This window comes from Colobus angolensis, unplaced genomic scaffold (genome assembly GCF_000951035.1).
Source record: "Colobus angolensis palliatus isolate OR3802 unplaced genomic scaffold, Cang.pa_1.0 Scaffold94, whole genome shotgun sequence".
NCBI classification, from domain to species: Eukaryota; Metazoa; Chordata; class Mammalia; order Primates; family Cercopithecidae; genus Colobus; species Colobus angolensis.
The window spans coordinates 8756927-8778196 of NW_012123376.1; the positions used below are offsets into that span (position 1 = coordinate 8756927).

Sequence of the window (21270 nt, forward strand, 5' to 3'; positions counted from 1 at the left end):
AGAAGTAATAACAAAACTTGAGAATTCAATATTTTCTTTATTTAAATAGTGATCATGATAAAATAGTGGCACTGGAAAATGTCAGTTTACATTGTGATAACTGTTAGAGCTACAAGCCTGACATTTATAGTCCTTGTCAGTCATAAAAATATAGCAAATTGGGATAAATTTAGTTCAGTCATTCAAAAAGAATGAAGGTTGTCACCTGCTTTCCTTTGTGATTTGATTATCTTGGACAAGGTTTTTCTAAAAAAGAAAAGGTAAAAAGATTTTTAAAAAGGTATTCAAAATGAAAGAGCTAATAATAAATAGTGAAGCAACAGAATTATTCAAGGAGCTTACTATACTTTGCCAGTTTGCATAGCCTTAAAAGGTGTTAATTTTCTTTTTGCGGTGTTAAAATTCTGCATTGTCATTTTCTAAACAGTGATAATATAAATAACCCTGAGTATTTTTAGCACAATTTTCCCCAGAAGTACAGTACAATAGTCTGGTCTTTTTTGTGAAATGGGGACAATAATGCCTGCTGTGACATAAGAGCCCCTGTGATTGATTGATTAGTGTCTGTTAGACACAATAAGACACCTGGATTAAAGGAGTCTTAGAAGTACAGGCCACAAAAGTATTTTTTTATATTATTTTTAACTATGATTGGAATATAGAACTAGTATATTAGAGTTAAAAATATTAGCCTTGAAGTCCTTGTGGAGGTCATTTGATCATTCTGAATATTACAGTCGGTCTTTTCTCTAAATGTAACTTACAGAAACAGCCTTTACAATCTCTGTGTGAAATGTAATTTTAAAATGCTGAGTGGTAACTAGAAAATCCTAGATGAAAATCCAATTAACAAACTGAATTGCTTAATAATTTAGGTTATTAAATGCCATTACGTGGAAATCATTGTTTAAATATATAAATAGAACAATATTAAACTTGTGGAACACAAAATAATTTTATTAATTCCACATCTGGTTGTGTTTAAATCTGCAAAAGCATTTTAGTCTTCAGTTAGCTGGCCGAAGGTGACTTAGCTTCACAAGTATCCCATGACCTATATAACAAGCAGAAAACACTAAAGCAATTTTACTATAGCTCAAATGCCATAATTCCCATTAGTATCCTGATGCTACAATCAGGTACAACAAAGGCGAGAACATCATTATTCCTTGCAGTAGAAAATATGCTTTGAGAAAGATGAATAAGGGTTAATTAAAGAGATCTAATTAGAAGTCTAATATATATACTGGAAGATCAATATTGGAAATCTAACATTTTATTAAATTCTCTAAGGAAAAACAATGATAAAACACAGCATAAAAACAAATAGGTGTTCCCTTACAAAAACTGAAATTAAGAATATTTCCCTAATTCATAATTACACAGATCTAACTTAAAAAATTAATATTGGAGAGGTGGATTATGAACAGCTGTCATTATGAACATGATTTATATAGTGTTTTGGGAAGAAACCTTAAGTTGTGATAACACAGGGTTAGGAATATGACCCTTTATATTTACTTTTCCTCTAGGAATATTAATAAGATCTCTAATAATAGTTCTAATTTTAGAGTTTAGAAGTCGGATTATTTATTATAGGACAAACTAGTCTCAACTATTCTAGACTTAAGAGGTAAAACTGAGACCATTGAGGAATCTCAATCATTTAGATAATGACAAATAAACACCTAAAGGATATAATGCCCTGAGTCCATAGCTCTATTTGTCTCTTAAACTCCATCTCCTTTGAAAAGAATCTAGACATATTGCATTCTGGGGCTTTGACCTGTGTTTTTCTTTAATTGAAGTCTCATAGTCATAAATGGAATCATATGATGACTTTTTTTTCTCTTCTCTAACCTTCATCTTGTGTTCATACTGATTTCATTTATGAGCACGAGGTAATAATGGGTTCTGCCAGCACGTGAAGCTATCCCTCAGCAAAGAGAAACAATTCCGTTTAATAATGATGTTAAATAATTATTGCTAAGCTATGTGTTGCGACTACAACATGACTTTGAAATGACTACGGTATGATTAGAATAAGAATATGATATAACTGTGGTGCTTATGAAATGAACTGGAAAGTGGCTGTGCTGCTATGTTTATTGTAAATGTATCAGAATGACGGTTCATTTATTTAAAAACAGTGCAGTGCATAAAATAGGTGACAGTTGGAACAATGTACTAGCTTTAATTGTAGATTTTGTGAATGGCAAAATGATCGTTTACTGTGGTAAGATAAAAATCATCCTTTAATTCACTGACATTATTCTGTGAGGCAATATTTTTCTTTTGACTTTTGGATACTTAGAAGTCCTTTCTGTTCTTAAATTATATACATTCTAATCATACAAAACATTACTATAATAAAAGTTGTTTTGCTATTTAAAAAAACAGTGTACTATCTGCAAGGAAAGTATTTCATATTTTACATATAAGGGATTAATGGATTTTACAGTGGGCTTTTAGACACTGCAGTTGAACTGTGACTATTAACTCAAAGAAAAGTTTAAATTAAAAAGAGCTTACAATTTCATGTTGGAAAATTGTGATGTCAAATGAGTTGGTTAAATAATGCCATTATTTATTCAATGTATGGCTTAGTAGGCTTGATTCGTGATTTTTTAAAATTTTAATTTAAATATCTAAAAACAAATGTTATTTAAAAAAGAAAAAAAAAATCTACTGTACTCAAAAACAAGAGGTAATCTCCAACACGCCCTCATAGTGCTTAAGTATGTCGAGAGCCTTTAATGCCTAGGCAGCCCATTACAGAATGGGGAACACACAGGTTTAAAATAAATGCCCTTTATTCTTCCTGTAAGTTAGACCAAGTTATTCAATCATGTACTAAGACCTTCTCAGACAACCTGTATAGGTCAGTCAAAAAATAAATTTTTGATCCAAGTGAACTGTTTCTATGTTAATGCTTCCAACTTTACTTAGGTATCAGGCGTTGTTAAGTACAAGCCATTACACAAACCTTTGTGGTTTACTGACTTAAAAAGATCAATCCAATATATTACTAGATAGTGCTTTGGGGGTCAGTATTTGAGAAATAAAGCTATATTTTTGGGAAAGTCATTCCATCCAGTTCCTGTATGAAAATAAGAAACTTGTGAGGATTTAGTACAGAGCTGGAGTCAGAGAAATGAAATGCACGGGAAAAGACAAGAATCACAGGAAAGAAAGTTGGCATCAGCAGAAAGTGCCTAGGGGAAAGGATGTGTTCCACAGCTTGGGAAACAGCTGTCTGGGACTCCTTCCAGCACCTTGGAAGCAAAGTTTGCAGTGAGGTGGGCTGGAAACGGGTTTTGCAGCAGCCGCGAGTCCCGGCGAGCTTAGGTTCTCAGGTTTCCAGGCGCGGCTGGAGCAGAAGTACAGGGGCCGCCAGGATACACCGCCGCGGCCGGTCCCGCTCCGCTAGAGGAGGCTTCGCACGCGCAGCCGACTGGCCCGGGCTGACCGAGGGGACCCCAGACGCTGCCATTGTCTCTTTCCAAGGCAGTTTCCGTGGCTCTGCGTGTAGGAAGTGCTCCGATTAATTTTCTTTCCGGTCTCCGCAGAGACTCCAAATTCTGCGGTCCCCACCTTTCGCTGTACTCCCTGCCCTTCTTTCCAATGTCCCTACCAGCAAAAGCGTCTATTTGCAGCACCGGGCGTGTTGTTCATTTAACGCGCTCCGGGGATCTGTTGGCTCGTGCTCCCTACCCAGGGGTGGCTAGACGTCTTGCGCCTCGGATCCTGGGTAGACTCCCCCATCTGTGCATTTTGGCCCCTCTACTTAGCAAAGAGATGTGCGAAGCCGCCTCGGTGACCCTGATCCTCCAGCAGCGGTGGCCCCGGTTCCCTGGATCCGCGCCCGCGCCGCCCTTGCCCGCCGGACCGCCCGGGCTCGGAGGTTCGCTCCCTGCCAGAGCCTGCGAGCGCCGCTTCAGCGCGGGCCTGGGGAGCGCCGGCGCGACCCACCCAACCCCCGACCCTGCTGAGCATGCTCAGTGCACCTCCTGGAACCCGGCTCTCCTGGGGCCAGGATCAGATTTCCGGGTTTTCGCGGCTGCCGAGGGGGCGAGGAGGAGGGGAGGCTGGGAGACAGTCAGCGCCTTGTTCCGAGCCCCCTCCCTCGCGCCCGGCTGCGGCCGCCCGCACCGCAAGATACAGGCCAATCAGAGCTCGGGGGCGGGGCCTGGGCAATCACGCCCTCCCTCTGGGCTTATTGAGAGTTATATCAAGAAATTCAGTTCAGAGAGAGGAGAGAGAGGAGAGGGAGAAGGAGAGAGGGGCAGAGGAGAAGGGAGAGAGGGAGAGTATGCGAGACGGAAAGGAGCGCCTTAGAGTCTCTGAAGCACGCAAGAGATAACAGATTAGGAATTTTTCGGGCATCTGTCACCCGGGTAGCGGTCAGAGAATCACCATCACCGCAACTCTGACGTTTCCTACAAGAAGTTAGAGACTTAAGCAGTACTGGCATCGGATGGAAATGGTATGCTTGATGCTGTGGAAAATATCCCTGAGCTGAAGAAGTGCAACTGAATGTTGTGTGTGTGCTAAATACCCAGAAGAACCCAGACCCAGTGGGTAAGAGAGACGAAATGTGGAGAGAATGACTAACGACAAATCCGTGAATTTGTTCTCTGGAGTTGCTAATTTGCCAGTCCGAAGCAACACATTTTACAGGGAGGAAACGTTTTGCTGCTTCTGATTTCTCCCCAAACTGGTGCTACCAGATGCATGGCTTTCTATGTGTTGGAACAAATCATTCCTAACTGCAGCATACTGGGAAAGGAGAAAGGTTGAGGCAACTAACGTAAGTGTAAAGTTTCGCATGCACAATTGTAAATTCTGTGTTTAGATGTGTCCTCAGTGTAGACGAAAGATGTTTGTAATTGGGTAGACGGTTGGGGCAGAGCTCACCTACTCGGCTGTATCTGCATCCTTACCTGCATCACTCTGCCGGAACTAATCACGGGCATCAGCAACTGTGCAGCCTAATGCAGATAAGATTAGAGCCTGAGAACTGACTAGTCCTACTCAAGTATGTAGCTGCTTGGAGCCTTGCACCCATTAAAACTGCAGTTACGGGAGCATCTATTATGTGTGGCAAATGTTACTAATATTCTAACCAGAAATCAGGATTAAGAAATAGCTTTTTTTTTCTCTCTTTTATGTTCAGTAGAAAATATTGTGATGTTACATGGGAATGTTAGCTGCGTTTCACTTATATCTCGGCACTCTCTTCCACCTCTAGGAAAAGGAATCCTATATTATTATACATTTTTAAAAGTTTTAATGTGTTTACGAATCCTAATGGGGATAATTTGTCAATATGGAGAAAGGAGAGCAAGCTGTGGGCAAGAAATCTGAAGTCTTGGTGTTGTGCTTTTAGGCAATGAGGATGTGTAGTGGCCGGTGACTACTGCTTCTGATGCTGCAGCAGCATGTCCGGATGCTCGTTTCCCAGTAAGATTGTATTAGAAGGCAGTTGAAGAACTGGGAGGAAAGAAAAAGATAGCCTTTTTAGAAAAAATAGGTGACTCAGTGTGGCAGAGAAGAAAACACATTTGACATGTGACAAGGCAATTAGCAGGAACCATAGCTAAATACTTAGGGTTTTTCACTTGCACCTAAAAAGACTGAGGGAGGTGGGTTAGAGGCTCTAGGAGGAGGGTGAGAGGGGGGAGGGGAAGAGGAGAACAAGAATGCATGTTTTGAATTAAACAGTACTCTGAAAAACAACGTGCGTGAATATAGGTAAAAATAGCAGCTGTCCTTAATTCAAAAGTAGAAAATTTTATTTCCTCCCGGCAAATGCAACAAGCAGGAGATATTTAGTGCTTTTTTTTCTCCACAGAGTAAACTTGCAAACAGAGCAAACTGCCATGTTTACTAATGTGCAGGGGAAAATGTGTGGTGATATTTTGTGACAGTATGTTTTTATTTACTGAAGAATAATATTGTCTATACGATTGTGTTGACAGTGGCTGTCTCCAAATAAGTGATGAGATATAATGCATCCTCCAGTCCATGCACGCTTCCTCTTGCAATTTGTGCATCATTCCTCAGTGGAAACCTTTAAACCCTAAAATCCAGGAAAAGAAAATAAATACATTATCATGGACCTGAGGGATTTTTACCTGTTGGCTGCTCTGATTGCCTGTTTAAGGCTGGATTCCGCAATAGCTCAAGAACTGATTTACACTATTAGAGAGGAATTGCCTGAAAATGTGCCCATAGGAAACATACCAAAGGATCTGAACATTTCTCACATCAATGCTGCCACAGGGACCAGTGCCAGCCTTGTCTACAGACTGGTTTCTAAAGCTGGGGATGCCCCTTTGGTGAAAGTATCCAGCAGCACTGGGGAAATTTTCACAACCTCCAACAGAATAGACAGAGAAAAACTCTGTGCTGGCGCCTCATATGCTGAGGAGAATGAGTGTTTCTTTGAACTTGAGGTGGTGATCCTCCCCAATGACTTCTTCAGGCTGATCAAAATAAAAATAATTGTCAAGGATACCAATGATAATGCCCCCATGTTTCCATCTCCTGTCATCAATATTTCCATTCCAGAAAACACTTTGATCAACAGCCGCTTTCCAATTCCATCAGCAACAGATCCTGACACAGGCTTCAATGGTGTACAGCATTATGAATTGTTAAATGGGCAGAGTGTTTTTGGACTGGATATCGTGGAAACTCCGGAGGGAGAGAAGTGGCCACAATTGATTGTTCAGCAAAACTTGGATAGAGAACAGAAAGATACCTATGTGATGAAAATCAAAGTAGAGGATGGAGGCACTCCACAGAAATCCAGTACGGCCATACTGCAGGTCACAGTAAGTGATGTAAATGACAACAGGCCAGTGTTTAAAGAGGGTCAAGTGGAGGTTCATATTCCAGAGAATGCTCCCGTGGGTACCTCTGTAATTCAGCTCCATGCCACTGATGCAGATATAGGCAGTAATGCTGAAATCCGGTACATTTTTGGTGCCCAGGTCGCCCCTGCAACCAAAAGACTCTTTGCTTTAAATAATACTACTGGGCTGATTACAGTTCAGAGGTCCTTAGATAGAGAGGAGACAGCCATTCACAAAGTGACAGTGCTGGCTAGTGACGGCAGCTCCACTCCTGCTCGAGCAACGGTTACCATCAATGTCACCGATGTAAATGATAACCCTCCTAATATAGACCTCAGGTACATTATAAGTCCCATCAATGGCACCGTGTATTTATCTGAGAAAGATCCTGTCAATACAAAGATTGCCCTAATTACGGTTTCAGATAAGGACACAGATGTGAATGGCAAAGTGATCTGTTTTATTGAAAGAGAGGTCCCATTTCATTTGAAGGCAGTATATGACAACCAATATTTGTTAGAGACCTCTTCTTTGTTGGACTATGAGGGCACCAAAGAATTCAGCTTTAAAATTGTCGCCTCTGATTCTGGGAAGCCCAGTTTAAATCAGACTGCCCTGGTAAGGGTTAAGCTTGAGGATGAAAATGACAACCCACCAATTTTCAACCAGCCTGTAATTGAGCTGTCAGTTTCTGAAAACAACCGACGTGGGTTATACTTAACAACTATTAGTGCCACAGATGAAGACAGTGGGAAAAATGCAGACATTGTTTATCAGCTTGGACCGAATGCCTCCTTCTTTGATTTGGACCGAAAAACAGGAGTTTTGACAGCCTCCAGAGTCTTTGACAGAGAAGAACAAGAACGATTCATTTTTACAGTAACTGCCAGGGACAATGGGACCCCTCCCCTCCAAAGCCAAGCGGCTGTAATAGTTACTGTTCTGGATGAGAATGACAATAGCCCCAAGTTTACTCATAATCATTTTCAATTTTTTGTGTCTGAGAATCTGCCAAAGTATAGTACTGTGGGGGTAATCACAGTGACAGATGCAGATGCTGGAGAGAATAAAGCTGTGACTCTTTCCATTCTAAATGACAATGATAATTTTGTGTTGGATCCCTATTCTGGAGTCATAAAGTCAAATGTCTCATTTGATAGAGAACAGCAGAGTTCCTACACTTTTGATGTCAAAGCTACTGATGGAGGACAGCCACCTCGTTCCTCTACTGCAAAAGTAACTATCAACGTCATGGATGTCAATGACAACAGCCCAGTTGTCATTTCTCCACCATCTAATACTTCCTTTAAGTTGGTGCCCCTCTCAGCCATTCCTGGCTCCGTGGTAGCAGAAGTTTTTGCAGTAGATGTTGACACTGGAATGAACGCCGAACTAAAGTATACTATAGTGAGTGGAAACAATAAAGGCTTATTTCGGATTGATCCAGTAACAGGTAACATTACTCTGGAAGAAAAACCAGCACCTACTGATGTGGGATTGCATCGTTTGGTGGTCAACATAAGTGACCTGGGGTACCCTAAGTCTTTGCACACGCTTGTGCTTGTATTCCTTTATGTTAACGATACTGCTGGAAATGCCTCCTATATCTATGACTTGATCCGCAGGACTATGGAGACCCCGTTGGACAGGAACATAGGGGATAGTAGCCAACCCTATCAAAATGAGGACTATCTAACCATCATGATTGCCATCATCGCCGGTGCCATGGTGGTCATCGTTGTGATCTTCGTCACCGTTCTGGTGCGCTGTCGCCATGCATCAAGGTTCAAAGCAGCTCAGAGGAGCAAGCAAGGTGCCGAATGGATGTCCCCAAACCAGGAGAACAAACAAAACAAAAAAAAGAAAAGAAAGAAAAGGAAGTCTCCCAAAAGCTCTCTTTTGAACTTTGTTACTATCGAAGAGTCTAAACCCGATGATGCAGTTCATGAACCTATCAATGGGACAATAAGCCTGCCGGCTGAACTGGAGGAACAAAGTATAGGAAGATTTGACTGGGGCCCAGCACCTCCAACAACGTTCAAGCCTAACAGTCCTGACCTGGCCAAGCACTACAAATCTGCTTCTCCACAGCCTGCTTTTCATCTCAAACCAGACACTCCAGTTTCCGTGAAAAAGCATCATGTGATTCAGGAACTCCCTTTGGACAACACCTTTGTTGGGGGTTGTGACACCCTTTCTAAACGCTCTTCCACTAGTTCAGATCACTTCAGTGCCTCAGAGTGCAGTTCCCAAGGAGGCTTCAAGACAAAGGGCCCCTTACACACGAGACAGGTAAACGAGCACTTTTACTGGTCTATAAGTACTGCATACAAGTGCCCAGTCAACCAGTATTAACATGCCAGTGTGTCTGTTGTTTTGGTCTAACTTTAGCTTAGTTAGAAAGAGGTAAAAAAAAACTTGACCCCTTTTCTATTCCTCTGGGGCTCAGTCGAGAATTTTTAGAACAGCTTTGAGATTTCTGAGTTCTGAGAATATTTTAACCTCCCAGTTTCCTTCAAATGGCAAAAGGTGAAAAGAGAAAATTATTCCAAAATGTCCCAAGATAATGTTTGCTGAAGAAGAAAACCTGTCCTGATATGCCACATTCTGCTCCTGGGGTTTCCAAATTGACTGCTCCAAGATTTTCACCTTACCCTTTGATCTAAAAAGTCACCTTCAAATCTCAAGTTTTAAATGACTTTTGAAGGTGTGACTGCAATTATGTTGGAGCTGTGGTTGCTAAAGGGGTTAATTTTTTTTTAGTCTCTAAACAGGATAGTAGAATATTAAATGTACGTCAGCCATGAAGCACATGATCATTGATAGATTGCAACTAAGCCATATAGGAAGTCTTCTCTTTGATTTCAAATTATTTTATTGTAATATATAAGATTTGGTACTTAATAGAAAGATTTTTAGTGTCCACAGTGGCCAAATACTCTTTCAAAAAAAAAAAAAAAAAGAATGCTTGCTACCTAATATAACTGATTTAAAAAGAAAAGAATGAATCCATTGTAAATATTCTATCTTAGTAATGCATAAGTTATCTGTCATAACTCATTTTAAACTGTGAAATATGCCATATGAAGAGGGATTAAGAGGCTGAGAAACTCATATTTCAACTAAATCCAGAATTAGTTTTTCTTAGGTCTAATAATTCCTTGTTAATAAAGATTTAAATGCAGCGCTGTCTAATTTATTTCGCTGGGGCTTATCTGTTGCCACAAAATTTGAATATCGATAATAGCCTGTAGATGGCACTAGGGTATCATGTTGCTTATGCTGGCCAGGTGCCAATCCCGCAGTAGCAAGGAGAAGGGGGAGGGAAGGATCAAGCTGGTAGTACAGCCAAAGATACCTTTTATTTAATGATAGTTGCTCTGGAGCAACTAGCATTTAAGTTCATTTGCTTGCTCTTTTGTGATTAGCTCTCAGCACATCAACTTTCTAGGATTTCATAATGCTAGTTCTGTCTTTGTCGGTATGGAATTCACCTATGGTGATGGCCCATCTGTACTTGTTTATAAATAAGGAACACATCAATTTTAGAAAATCAAGTAAGGCAAAATTAATTTGCAGAACAGTATTGACAGTTATCATTGATTAGTCTTTGGAGAATCAAGAGTTTTCATTTTCTGAGGGTGGGGTGAAATAGGGTGTTTTATTGAAACAGTTTCCCCCTTACCAACTATCATTTATTGCTCTGGAATGACTTAAGGCTTCACGGTAATAAAATATTTATAAGAGTAATTTTGACAATGAATCACACAGATACTCCCAGAACGTCAAGTATAATACATATTACCATACAACTAAAATTTCCATTCTTAAGCTAATATATTAAACATTAGAGTGTTTTACAAGTACAAATATTTAGAGCTTAAATACACAGGAAGAAAGGACTTAAATCAGTATAGAATTTTAAAGGAAACTATGAAATGATTACATATAAGTCAAAGTTGGAACGACTAATTTTTGTGGTAACTTTGTAAGCATTTGAAAAGAGGTTGATGTTTTAAAATTTAGAAAATGTTCAGGCTTAGTAAAGGTTTTTAAAAGTTAAATAGTTAACTATGATAACAAAAGTAATCTATGAAACTAAATGAGTTTAAAAAGTTGCTCTTTTAATGAACAGAAAGAAAATTTTTCAAATTATTTACTTCTATTGTAAAGGTCACTCACAATACACTTATGGTATTTTATAATATGCATAATTATGTTGAGAAACTAATATGATGACTTAAAATTTTTCATGTAAAGTCTGACACTTATTTTCCAAAGAAATGTACTGATATACTTCCAGCATCATGTTTTTTCTGTCTGTGTGCGGTGATAGTAGCATTGATGTATAGAACCACCTTTTCCGACCTTCCCCAAAGCTGAACCTATATGTAGTGTAGTGGCATAAATGTTAAGTGCATTTCAGCAAAGTATGCAAAAGGTCTTTTGTTGAGGCTTAGTCAGTCATAAAAGTCTTTGTTTGTATGATGTAATCTTTCCAATGGGATACTGAGAAATTCTCTGACTCGTACTAAAGTGCATTTTAGAAATTCCTTGTGGCCATGTGTCACTTTGCAGTTCTCCTATAGGTATTCCAATGTTCATGTGGAACTAGGTAATTCACTATTATGATAAAGAGCTGTTAAAATGACTTTGCTTACACCTTTTAAAAGTTTTCATGCTGAAAAAGAAATAATGTGATGTTGGAGAAAAGAGAAGCCAGTGGAGAAGTAGTAGTGATATACAGATTAATATGTACATTTTTAGGATAAAAGAAGCATATTTCCTATGAATGAACAACATCAAATATATACTACCCTTTACAAATTTGTTTTCACTGAACTGTATGATTGCTCTCTGCAGCTGTTCTAGTTAAACTAAAAAGTAAAATCTTTTCAACTAGTGGCTTTTATATAAAATGTGCTCCTGAAGCTACACCATTTTGAAAGAGTAACATTTCTTACTACAAAAACTTTCTAAGGAATTTATTTTAAAAATACAATATGTGAGGATTTTAGTTGTGTGAGCACTATTGCTCACATCATCTTTTCATTTTATGTTATTGATTGGTATGTGGGTAAAATGCAAGATTCTTGGGTCAAAGTTTACCAAACTTAAATTTCACTCATTTATACTGTGTGTATAACGAAAACATAATGTCTGATGTTTTCATCATGAATTTTTTTGTGGTACATCAATTCCCATATTGTCTGATGTTTTTCCCCTTGCTGTTTTCCCTTGTGTTAACCTGCAAAGAACGTAGGAAACACTGTAAATCATATTCCTCATTCACTCTATTTTATAAAGCTTTCATGTGTCACTAAATTTTTCACAGATTATTTCTTACACATTTTTTGGAAGTGCTGTTAGCCTTTATAGGTTAAGAATTTAGCTTTTTTTTTTTTTTTTTTTTGGCAAAAGATCATGTCTTAGTATTTATTTGAAACAACAACAAAGTTCACAGCCAAACGGTTAAGAGGATGAAAACGACAACATTATCAATTCCAATAAGGCTTTAAATGATAAAATTCCTTGGTATATTTGCCTAAAAGAAAAACGGTATTGTTGACGGATATTGTTTTAAAATTTGATACTGATTCTCCCTGTGGAATGCCTGGGAATCACCTGGAGCACTACTTAAAACATGTGTTGTTGGGTTCTACCCCAGAGGCTCTGATTTCGTACCGCTGAGATCAGGCCTGAAAATATACATTGCTAACAAGTTCCTAGGTGATACTGATGCTGCTAGTCCAGGGCCCACACTTTGAGAACCACTGCCTTAGCATATTGAAACAGAAAGTGTCAGCTTCTTTCCCTCTCATATTATCATATCCAGAGAACCTGTTTTTGCACAGCCCAACTCTCAGCCCACTTATTGACAGCTGTTTTATTGTAGCTGGAGGCTTTACAGTAAGCTGTTTATTACTGTTTCCCAACCCAGTTGACAGCATTTGGGGAATTAATTTTCTTGGCCCCTGTGTGGTTTTTTGGGGGTGGGAAGAGGGAAGATAAATGAAAATGTTAAAGTAAAAGAAATAGTTACCCATTAACATTTGATAACTTCTTCAAGTAGTGAAACAGTCTGTAAGAGTTGCACTAGACTGTGGTTCTGGGTAAACAGTCATTTAATTTTCTAAAGGAAATACTCATTTTAGAGCTTTAAACATCCTGACTTTTCACAATCTAGACTATTTGCTCATATATATTTGTCTATATATTGAGGAATATATACACTGAAAATGTGTAAGCATGCTGTACTTAAGTGTATACATGTATTTTTTACAGTGTAAAGGGAATTTCTTCTATTCCAAACCATTTAGAGATACTATATTACATTTGTGATTACTTTTCATTTTTGAATAATCTACTACAACCACTACTTAAATGTTATTATGTTATGTAAAATGCAGAAGGCAGTCATAGAATTGATATTTAGAACAGCTAGGAAAAATATGCAATTGAAAGTGAAGGGAGCAAATGTTAACTAATGTGAGGCTAGCAAAAAACTTTAAGATATTTTCAATTATTAAGTTTTGGAATAGATATATATAGTGACAGTTAAACATGGGTGACAATTGATCCCCCAAATGGTAATCATTTTTAAAATGTTATCAGTTGTGATTTTTATTGCTATGGTTCTTTGGCTAAGTGCCCTATGGTCATGAAGTCAGTCTTCATACTTATGAGGTAGAAGATACCCAGAACCCTTGGATATTGACACGGGTTTTTGAAATGAGGATAGGCCATACATTTAAACTGACTATCTTTCCAGTTGGGTTTGTGAGACGAACGTTTGACTATTTTTCTTTCTATCTTGATATTCCTAAGCTATAAAATTCAAGATGCATTTTGGCATTCCATTGCTAATAACCTTAAGGAGAATAAAAATGAAAAGTTGCTATTGTATTAAACAAAGACATGTCTGCTGATTCCTGAATATTTGATAACATAGAGAAAATAATATGTGTGGTGACAATATTCTATTCTCTTACTATTAATTTTGTGTTGCCATTAATTCTAGATATCAAAACAAGGAACATTAATGTTCTCCTTAGTTTCAGGTCAGTCATCCTTATGGTGAGACAGGACAGGCTTTGGTATCATTAAAATTACTTTGAAAATATTGTACTTGTAATAACGTGCTACATTCTTATGGTGTGAACATATTCTTATTATTTAAATAATTGCAAACTATCATTTTTTCTTCTTATGATTTCATATATTAACTTAAAATATGTGAAATTGTAAAACAGAGGGAATTTAGATTTAAGGAAATGCCTCAAATCTAAAATCAAATTTTCTCATAATGAACTATGATTTATTTTGAACCTTGAGGTTTCATTTTCATATTGATGTATGTAAAATATCTATAAATTATACTTATAATATTAAATATGGCATTGTAATGCATCCTTTTTCATATTACGTAATTTTATACTACAGTGCTGAGTTATGAAAGTGACACCATTAAATCATTTTGTTTTCTATAATCTTATTTCCACAACAATTTTGTGTTATTTAGATTGTTTTTATATCTAATTTCTTTTTTTTTTGGTTGTGAGAATTCAGAAATCCACTAAATGCTGAAAGTTACAGTTGTAGCCTTGGTCCCGCTATACCAGTCTGGGTGTTTACAGGGTTTCAGGGCCAAGTCAGATGTCTGTATTGCTCGTTTACAATACTTCTCAGTTTGATTTTGTTAAAGGTGAACTCTTAGCTTGTATATAGTTAAAAACAAAACAAAACTGAAAATCCAGTGGATTGTTTACTACTTTGACTTAAAATCCTTGGTGCAAGCTTTCTTTGAATTTAGTTTGATGTCTTCTTGAAAGTAATTCTTTATTATAACTAGAAATTACTCTCTTACTAATATTAGTACATCATTTAATATCTTATATATTTCACTGAGTTGGAAAGTACAAATTAGTTAATGCAGATTTTTAAAAGTTTGGCCTTCTTGACACCCAACTTCGCATTTAATATTTTTTCCACAATTTATTACATATAAGGACCCTAAAATTTATATCAGATTTGTTAAAATATGACTCTAATCACAGGCCAGGTATTATTGAAAATTATTGAATGGCAAGTCAGGAAGAGGCTTATTCTAAAGTTTCCTGGAGGCACAGAAGTCAGACTCTTTCGTAAGTAATAATGCTAATGTCTTATAGCCTTTGACATAGTCAGCAATCTTCAAATCTGCATTATACTACAGAAGTAAAGACAAATGTAGAAATAGGATCTCTCATGTACATAGGAGATGTACTCTGTTGTTTAAGATTTCATTGGTTGTTATTTAAGAAAACAGTCAAATCTGTCAAACATTTCATTTAGAAAGGAATACATGCTTTTTGCTTTTGTTTGATACAAACCTATTGGTCTGTCAGTCATCAGAAACATAGAACGAAAAAGATTTATTACCATGATTGACATTTTGCTTTTGATTTATATTCTTTTTTTTCTGTAAGTCAAGACTCGTTAAATTTTCAAATTCCTAAATAAGTTAAACAAGTGTCCTTCTTTTAACAGTAAAGAGTGATACAGAAATAAACTGGAAAAACAACCCATATTTAATCTTTCTCATTCATATTTTTGTCCTATAGACAATTTGTCTCTGATAGACAAGAATAGTGGCAGAATCAGTAGAACTTTCTGAGGCATAGCATATAAATATAAGGAATGCAGAACTCAAAGTTATTCATTAGGGATCTGTTTTCACATATTTATTCATTATTTAAATGGCATATGAAAATATTTTCCCTTGATCTTTCACAGTTTGATTGATTAGAGTGCCATAAGCACATATCACGTTTAAAATGATGAGCTTGGGACCACCTGTACAGCTAATAATGGCAAATATAGAAGCACAGTCAAGGTCTTTGAGGAATATTTGATTGATTCTTTCTTCATTTTATACTAATTATTCCGGATCCTTGAGAAAATATATGAAATTAATTTATCTGTTCTTGAAAGGACTCTGCTACATACAGCTTCGCCACTTAGTAATTTATATAGATTTTTAATTGTGTGGGCTGTAGGAAAGAATGGAAATGTGGTCAATTTTATCATGTTTGTGTAATATCTTGTATTTTAACATTCTTCTATAGTTTGTCTCTCTATCCAACCATTTCTGCATTTGAGTATTGCACTGCTTTGTTAATATCCACTCTCTGGGCCTTTTCAGCCTGTTAGCAGTTGATTAAGAAACACTCTAATCCCTTTCAGGATATTGAGGAGCTAATGGATTGCAGAGTATTTGGGTCTTTAAGCTTCGATTGTAAATGGTATGAAGAATTGTCATTGAGCTGATATTTGCATATATCTCTCCCAGTGCTAGTTACTTTGACTCCTTTTTTGTCCTCTTAATCTTCAGCTTTCATTCTGAGAATATTTATTTTAGTCGGAAATAAGCATGCCAGTGATAGAAATTTGGGATTCACCTCCAAATGAATGCCATCACAGACTGGGAAGCTCTGGCACATTTTGCATAGATCTGTATGAACACAGTGAACCCTTCATAAGCTCTTAGATTGCAGGAAATCAGTGCTGAAAATTAAGTGGGGTTTTAAAGATTTGCAAAGTAGAGAGCTTTGTATAATGCTGGTATTGCAGGTGCCTATTAAATATGAAGTAAAGGCTTTGTAATACAACTAGCTAACACATTTCCCTCCACATTAGAGTGATTTATAGTCTAGGGAATTAGTCTTGCCTATTTTTTCCAAATGCAGAAACATTGGATGTGACTGAAAGAATAAAATCTCAAATACATGCCTTACACTGGACTGATTTGCTGTTTGATGATTCTAATTATTCAAGATAGATGATGCAGGCTTACTTGCACTTCCTTGTGGTATCTCTGATGCCCATGATCTGGCCTTCATTTCTCCTAAGAAGAAACTCTCAATTGTGTGTGCAGACTGTCTTCTGAACATAAATCAGATTAACACCCTAGGTGTCTATAAGACTATATAGCATTACCATAATGAAGAGCCTGGGTACTAAGTGAATACTTCCATCTTCATAGGAATTGCTATTGAATCATTTCTCAAACTGTACTTTTAGAATTCATCTTTGCTGTGTTTGTAAATATGGTGTGTATTTGTAGCACAGCATTTTGTTCTAGACATACATGGATTTCAATATATTTACCTTAATGACAGTGTTCAGTAAAATCCCTTGCAGTTCTTTAATGCTTAATGTCTTTGACTAGCCCTGTTAGATATAAATCAGAGCAAAGAGCCATGCATATTTTGAAATGATTTTATAAATCCTATGTTTTCACCTATTAGAAAAAGTGTGTAATCCATATGCAGCCCACAGTAGTCACAGGGGCCTGTGAGAGTATAATAGATGATTGATTTAGAAAAGAAAACAGTTTTGTGCAAGACAATGGCAATTGCAATTCAATGAATTAGGTTTTTTTTTTTTTCCTCATTAAACAAACCTCAATAAAAAAAAGAATGGAAACACAGAAGTACTTATGAAATGAAGCTGTATCTTTTATAGAAGGAGAATGTCTTCTGCTGACAGTAGTAGTTCTATAGTAGACATTTTCTGGAAAGAAAAATTCTGGTGGTTTTTTGGATTTGGTGGATGCAACCAATCTGTGCCTCTGTGTGATAGCAGCTGCATGCTGAGGACTTTCAAATACACAGCTACATAGGATTCGGCAGGAAACTTTTTGTAGAAGGTGCAAGTGACAAATGGAGACAAAAATGGAGTGAGTTCTGAGTTGTGAGTTGATGCCGTCCTGTGTCATATATTCATGTCATTGAACCGGTTTCCACATTGGATGTCTAGAATCACAATAGCCTTCCTTCTGTGTGTCAGCTGGGAACACACCTGGACTGGCTACTTTTCTTTGCTCCATTTCTTGTCATTCACTAGGTGGACTGTATTCATGTATGTTGTTAATACATCTGACTTCTTAGTTTCTTGATGGATTTTAAAGTGATGTAAAATTATTTCTGCATAATCTTCTCCATATAGATTTGCTTAAGACAACCATAAAGTGTGAAATAAAATCTATGACATGTTCTTTCTTGCTAGAAATAGTAAATTCATATTTATTCTGACTTATGGTCTCAGATAATATATTTTCCTTTGCTATTTTTTAAATTGAGTTTTTCTTACTGATGCCTTTTTCCAAGTTAAGGAATAATGTTAGATTTAGCTATATAGATTAATAATATTTCAACGCATTCTCAACCCATTCAAATTTCCAACATAAAAGAGATGGTAGAATTTACACAAAAATAATCATTTTTTGCATCAAAATTTAAATAGGTATCAAAATTGCATTACACTATAGTAAAAATGGACACAGTTTTTAGGATATTTTAGTATGACATAAATTCATTTTCATTCTTAGTCTTAAATGGTAAGATTTTCTGCCATGCAGTGGTAACAAAATATGTTGATTTCATTGATTGATTTTTAAGCATGATAATAATTAAGTAAAAGCTTCTTGACACCTAAAGTCTCTGTTTTAGACAATTAAATTCTGCTTTAGCTAAGGGTTATTGACTTCTGTATGATACTGGGAGCAACACTCCCCAGGGTTTAAACTATTCCTGCAGGACCATCTGTTATTTGCAGGGACTGTGCATCCTCTCCGGCTGATACTGTGTCAACCCTGGCGTATTTTAGGATTGTTCCTAACATGGCCCTGGTTCTTGATGATCTTTTGGTCTCAAATGGCAACTCAGCAAGACCAAATACTGGTATGCCTTTACTTAAAGCATAATCATCTTAGAGAATATAAGAAAGTTCCTCAAAGTAAGAGACTGTGTCTTACTTACCTTTGTATATCTAACACTGAACTCAGAACAGTGCTAAAAAGAGTGAACTTAGTAGGCATTCAGTAAATTTTGATGTAACCTGAAAATCAGTGATCTTGAATTTATAATTTATATATATAATATATTCCACTGATTTAATCTTTACAACAATCATTTAAGAAAGACATCACTCATGTTCAAAATATATTCTTCCATCACTTAGAGATGTCTGTGGGTCCTATTTTCTTCGTGATTTTGAACATATCATTATGTCTGCCCATCATCTCATGGTTTTTCATATTAGGACATAATGAGAAGGCAAGAGGTGAGCCAAATAAACAGGATCAGATTCCTTCACTTCCAAGACTCTTCACCCCAACCTTTTATTTAAACATTTTGATACTTAGATCACTGATTTATTACTACTAAACGTAATGATCAATATAGGTACTTTGATAGGTGCTTGATAGAGATACAAGTTGGTAAGAAAAATAAAGTATCACATTAAAGTTTTCTTAACAGACTTTTGAAACGTCCAGACGGTATGCCAGAATCAAGTATAAATTCTATAAAAAGAAGCAAAATAATAGCTGAATAGTGATTAATGCAGTATCTAGCTACTATATTAATTTTAGAAAGATAAATTTAGCGTCTAATAGAACTCACAGAATAGTTACACATTCTCAAGTCTCCAATGCACCTTTGGGATTATTTGGCCTATTTAATACTTTTTCTGACTGAAGAAATGGAGACTAGAGAACTAATTTGATATTTGGAGTAAGAAAAACTGACTTGGTGAACTACTACATAAAGACTGTGTGATACTGGGCACATCATTTAAATGCACTAATCCTTGCTTTCCATGTCTGCAATCATGGGTGTGATTATGACAAATCCATAGAAAGTTGTCCTGAGATTAAGTGAATATATATATATACGGCCCACAATAGTCAGACACTCAAAAAATGTTACCTCCTGTCCAAGAATACCAGCTTGCCATTGACAGAGGTTTACACCTTCATTTAGTGAATGCTTTCTTGATTTTGTTTTGGTTGTTTTCTTGAATCTGCGTTCTATCATATCTTTTTCGTGAGTCACCTGTGTTAATCTGCTTTTGTGTTAGAACACTATCTGGTTTCGGATTATTTAGGACTTTTGTAAAGTTGATCTTTATAACGGTATCTCAATATAGCATATGTGATGTTGTTTTTGATCTTAGTCCCTGTTGTTTCACATTTGTATAATTGCTCCGTCTTTCATTTTGAGTATTTTACCTATTTCATTTGCATGTCATGTTTTGAAATTATTCTGTTTCTTTTAGTGTTTGTAATGAATTTACTTCCCCATGGATTACCCAGAAGCTCCACCCGTCTGGGAATTTTCACGTATACATCACTCCTATTACAAAACCACATATAAGAGAGTGAATCTGTTTCACAGTCAGTACTTCACACAGCTGGAATCATTTGAAACCTGCTGGTTCTTGCTTCCAATTATTCCATAGACTGGAAAGCATCCCTTTTTAAGTAATGGCATCCATGGTGTAATCAAACTAGCTAAAATGCCTCAAAATATATGGATCATATTTCTGAGATTCATCAAATTTATGCTAGAAGCACAATAACCAATAGCTTTTACAATTTTTCTTAATTTAACCTATATTCATTTTATAAGTAAGTTTTTCATGTATGAATATACACGTTTGTAATGTTTGAGTTTGTGAGTGACATAATAACATAAATGAGACACAACAAATAAAAATATTACACACTATGACAGTATCCCAAAAATACCTTTTGATAATATCCTGGGGCCAAAATCATTTCCTTTTGTTGAAACAGCTGAAACCATCACAATAAAGTTGCTGATTTGTATTTGGAGCAGAATGTAGTGGAGATTTGTTATTAGTTCAATTAACTTTATCAACTAAATAAGAAGTAGATATAGTCAAATTTCAACTGACTTTATTGTGATTTTGATTGAAGAAATTAAATATATAACTTCGTGTTGATCTTTACCACCCTCTCAGTGCAATACAATTGTTTTTGGATTGGCCTTTTGGTTTAGTTCTAGTTTTATATAAGAAGACGGTTTCATAAGAAGAAAATAATTTAAAACAAAACAAACTTAAAATAAAAATACCCATTCTTTGTGCTTAGAAAGCTTAATCAAACACATAAAACCTGGAAAACTGGTGTGATTTTGTTTAGGCTTCTGCTTGTTTTATGCTAAGATGTGATATCCATTTTATAGCATTGGGATACCGAACAAGGCAGGGACATAGTGTGCATATTATCTTGGATATCAAACCTCTTAGGGTTGTTATAAGGATTATAGCATGTCGTATAGTACATGTTCGGTAAATTCTATTTAATCCCACCACATAGGCAGACATGGACTTAATCAGGCAAAATGTTAAACACATTTTAAATGGTTAAAATCAAGCTTTAAGGATTTGGATTCATTGTTTTATTTGAAATATTTAGCATTCTCATGGTGTCAAGTATATATACATGTATACTATATGAAGGTACCATTTTATGTTTTTCATATCAGTGGTTTCTCTATTAGCATTTGTTTGTTTGTTTGTTTGTTTGTTTGAGACGGCCTCTGGCTCAGTCGCCCAGGCT

At 36.5% G+C, this 21270-nt stretch overlaps 1 protein-coding gene across 1 annotated transcript in view; it reads left to right on the plus strand.

The window, feature by feature from the left end:
- Positions 1-4140: 4140 nt before the first annotated feature.
- PCDH9 (protocadherin 9) overlaps positions 4141-21270 on the plus strand; it is a 959605-nt gene continuing 942475 nt past the window's right edge. The window contains exons 1-2 of the mRNA XM_011932165.1: positions 4141-4810; positions 5982-9152. Of these exons, the coding sequence (XP_011787555.1) occupies positions 6117-9152 (3036 nt within the window). The 5' untranslated portion in view covers positions 4141-4810; positions 5982-6116. The remainder of the gene's footprint in view (positions 4811-5981; positions 9153-21270) is intronic.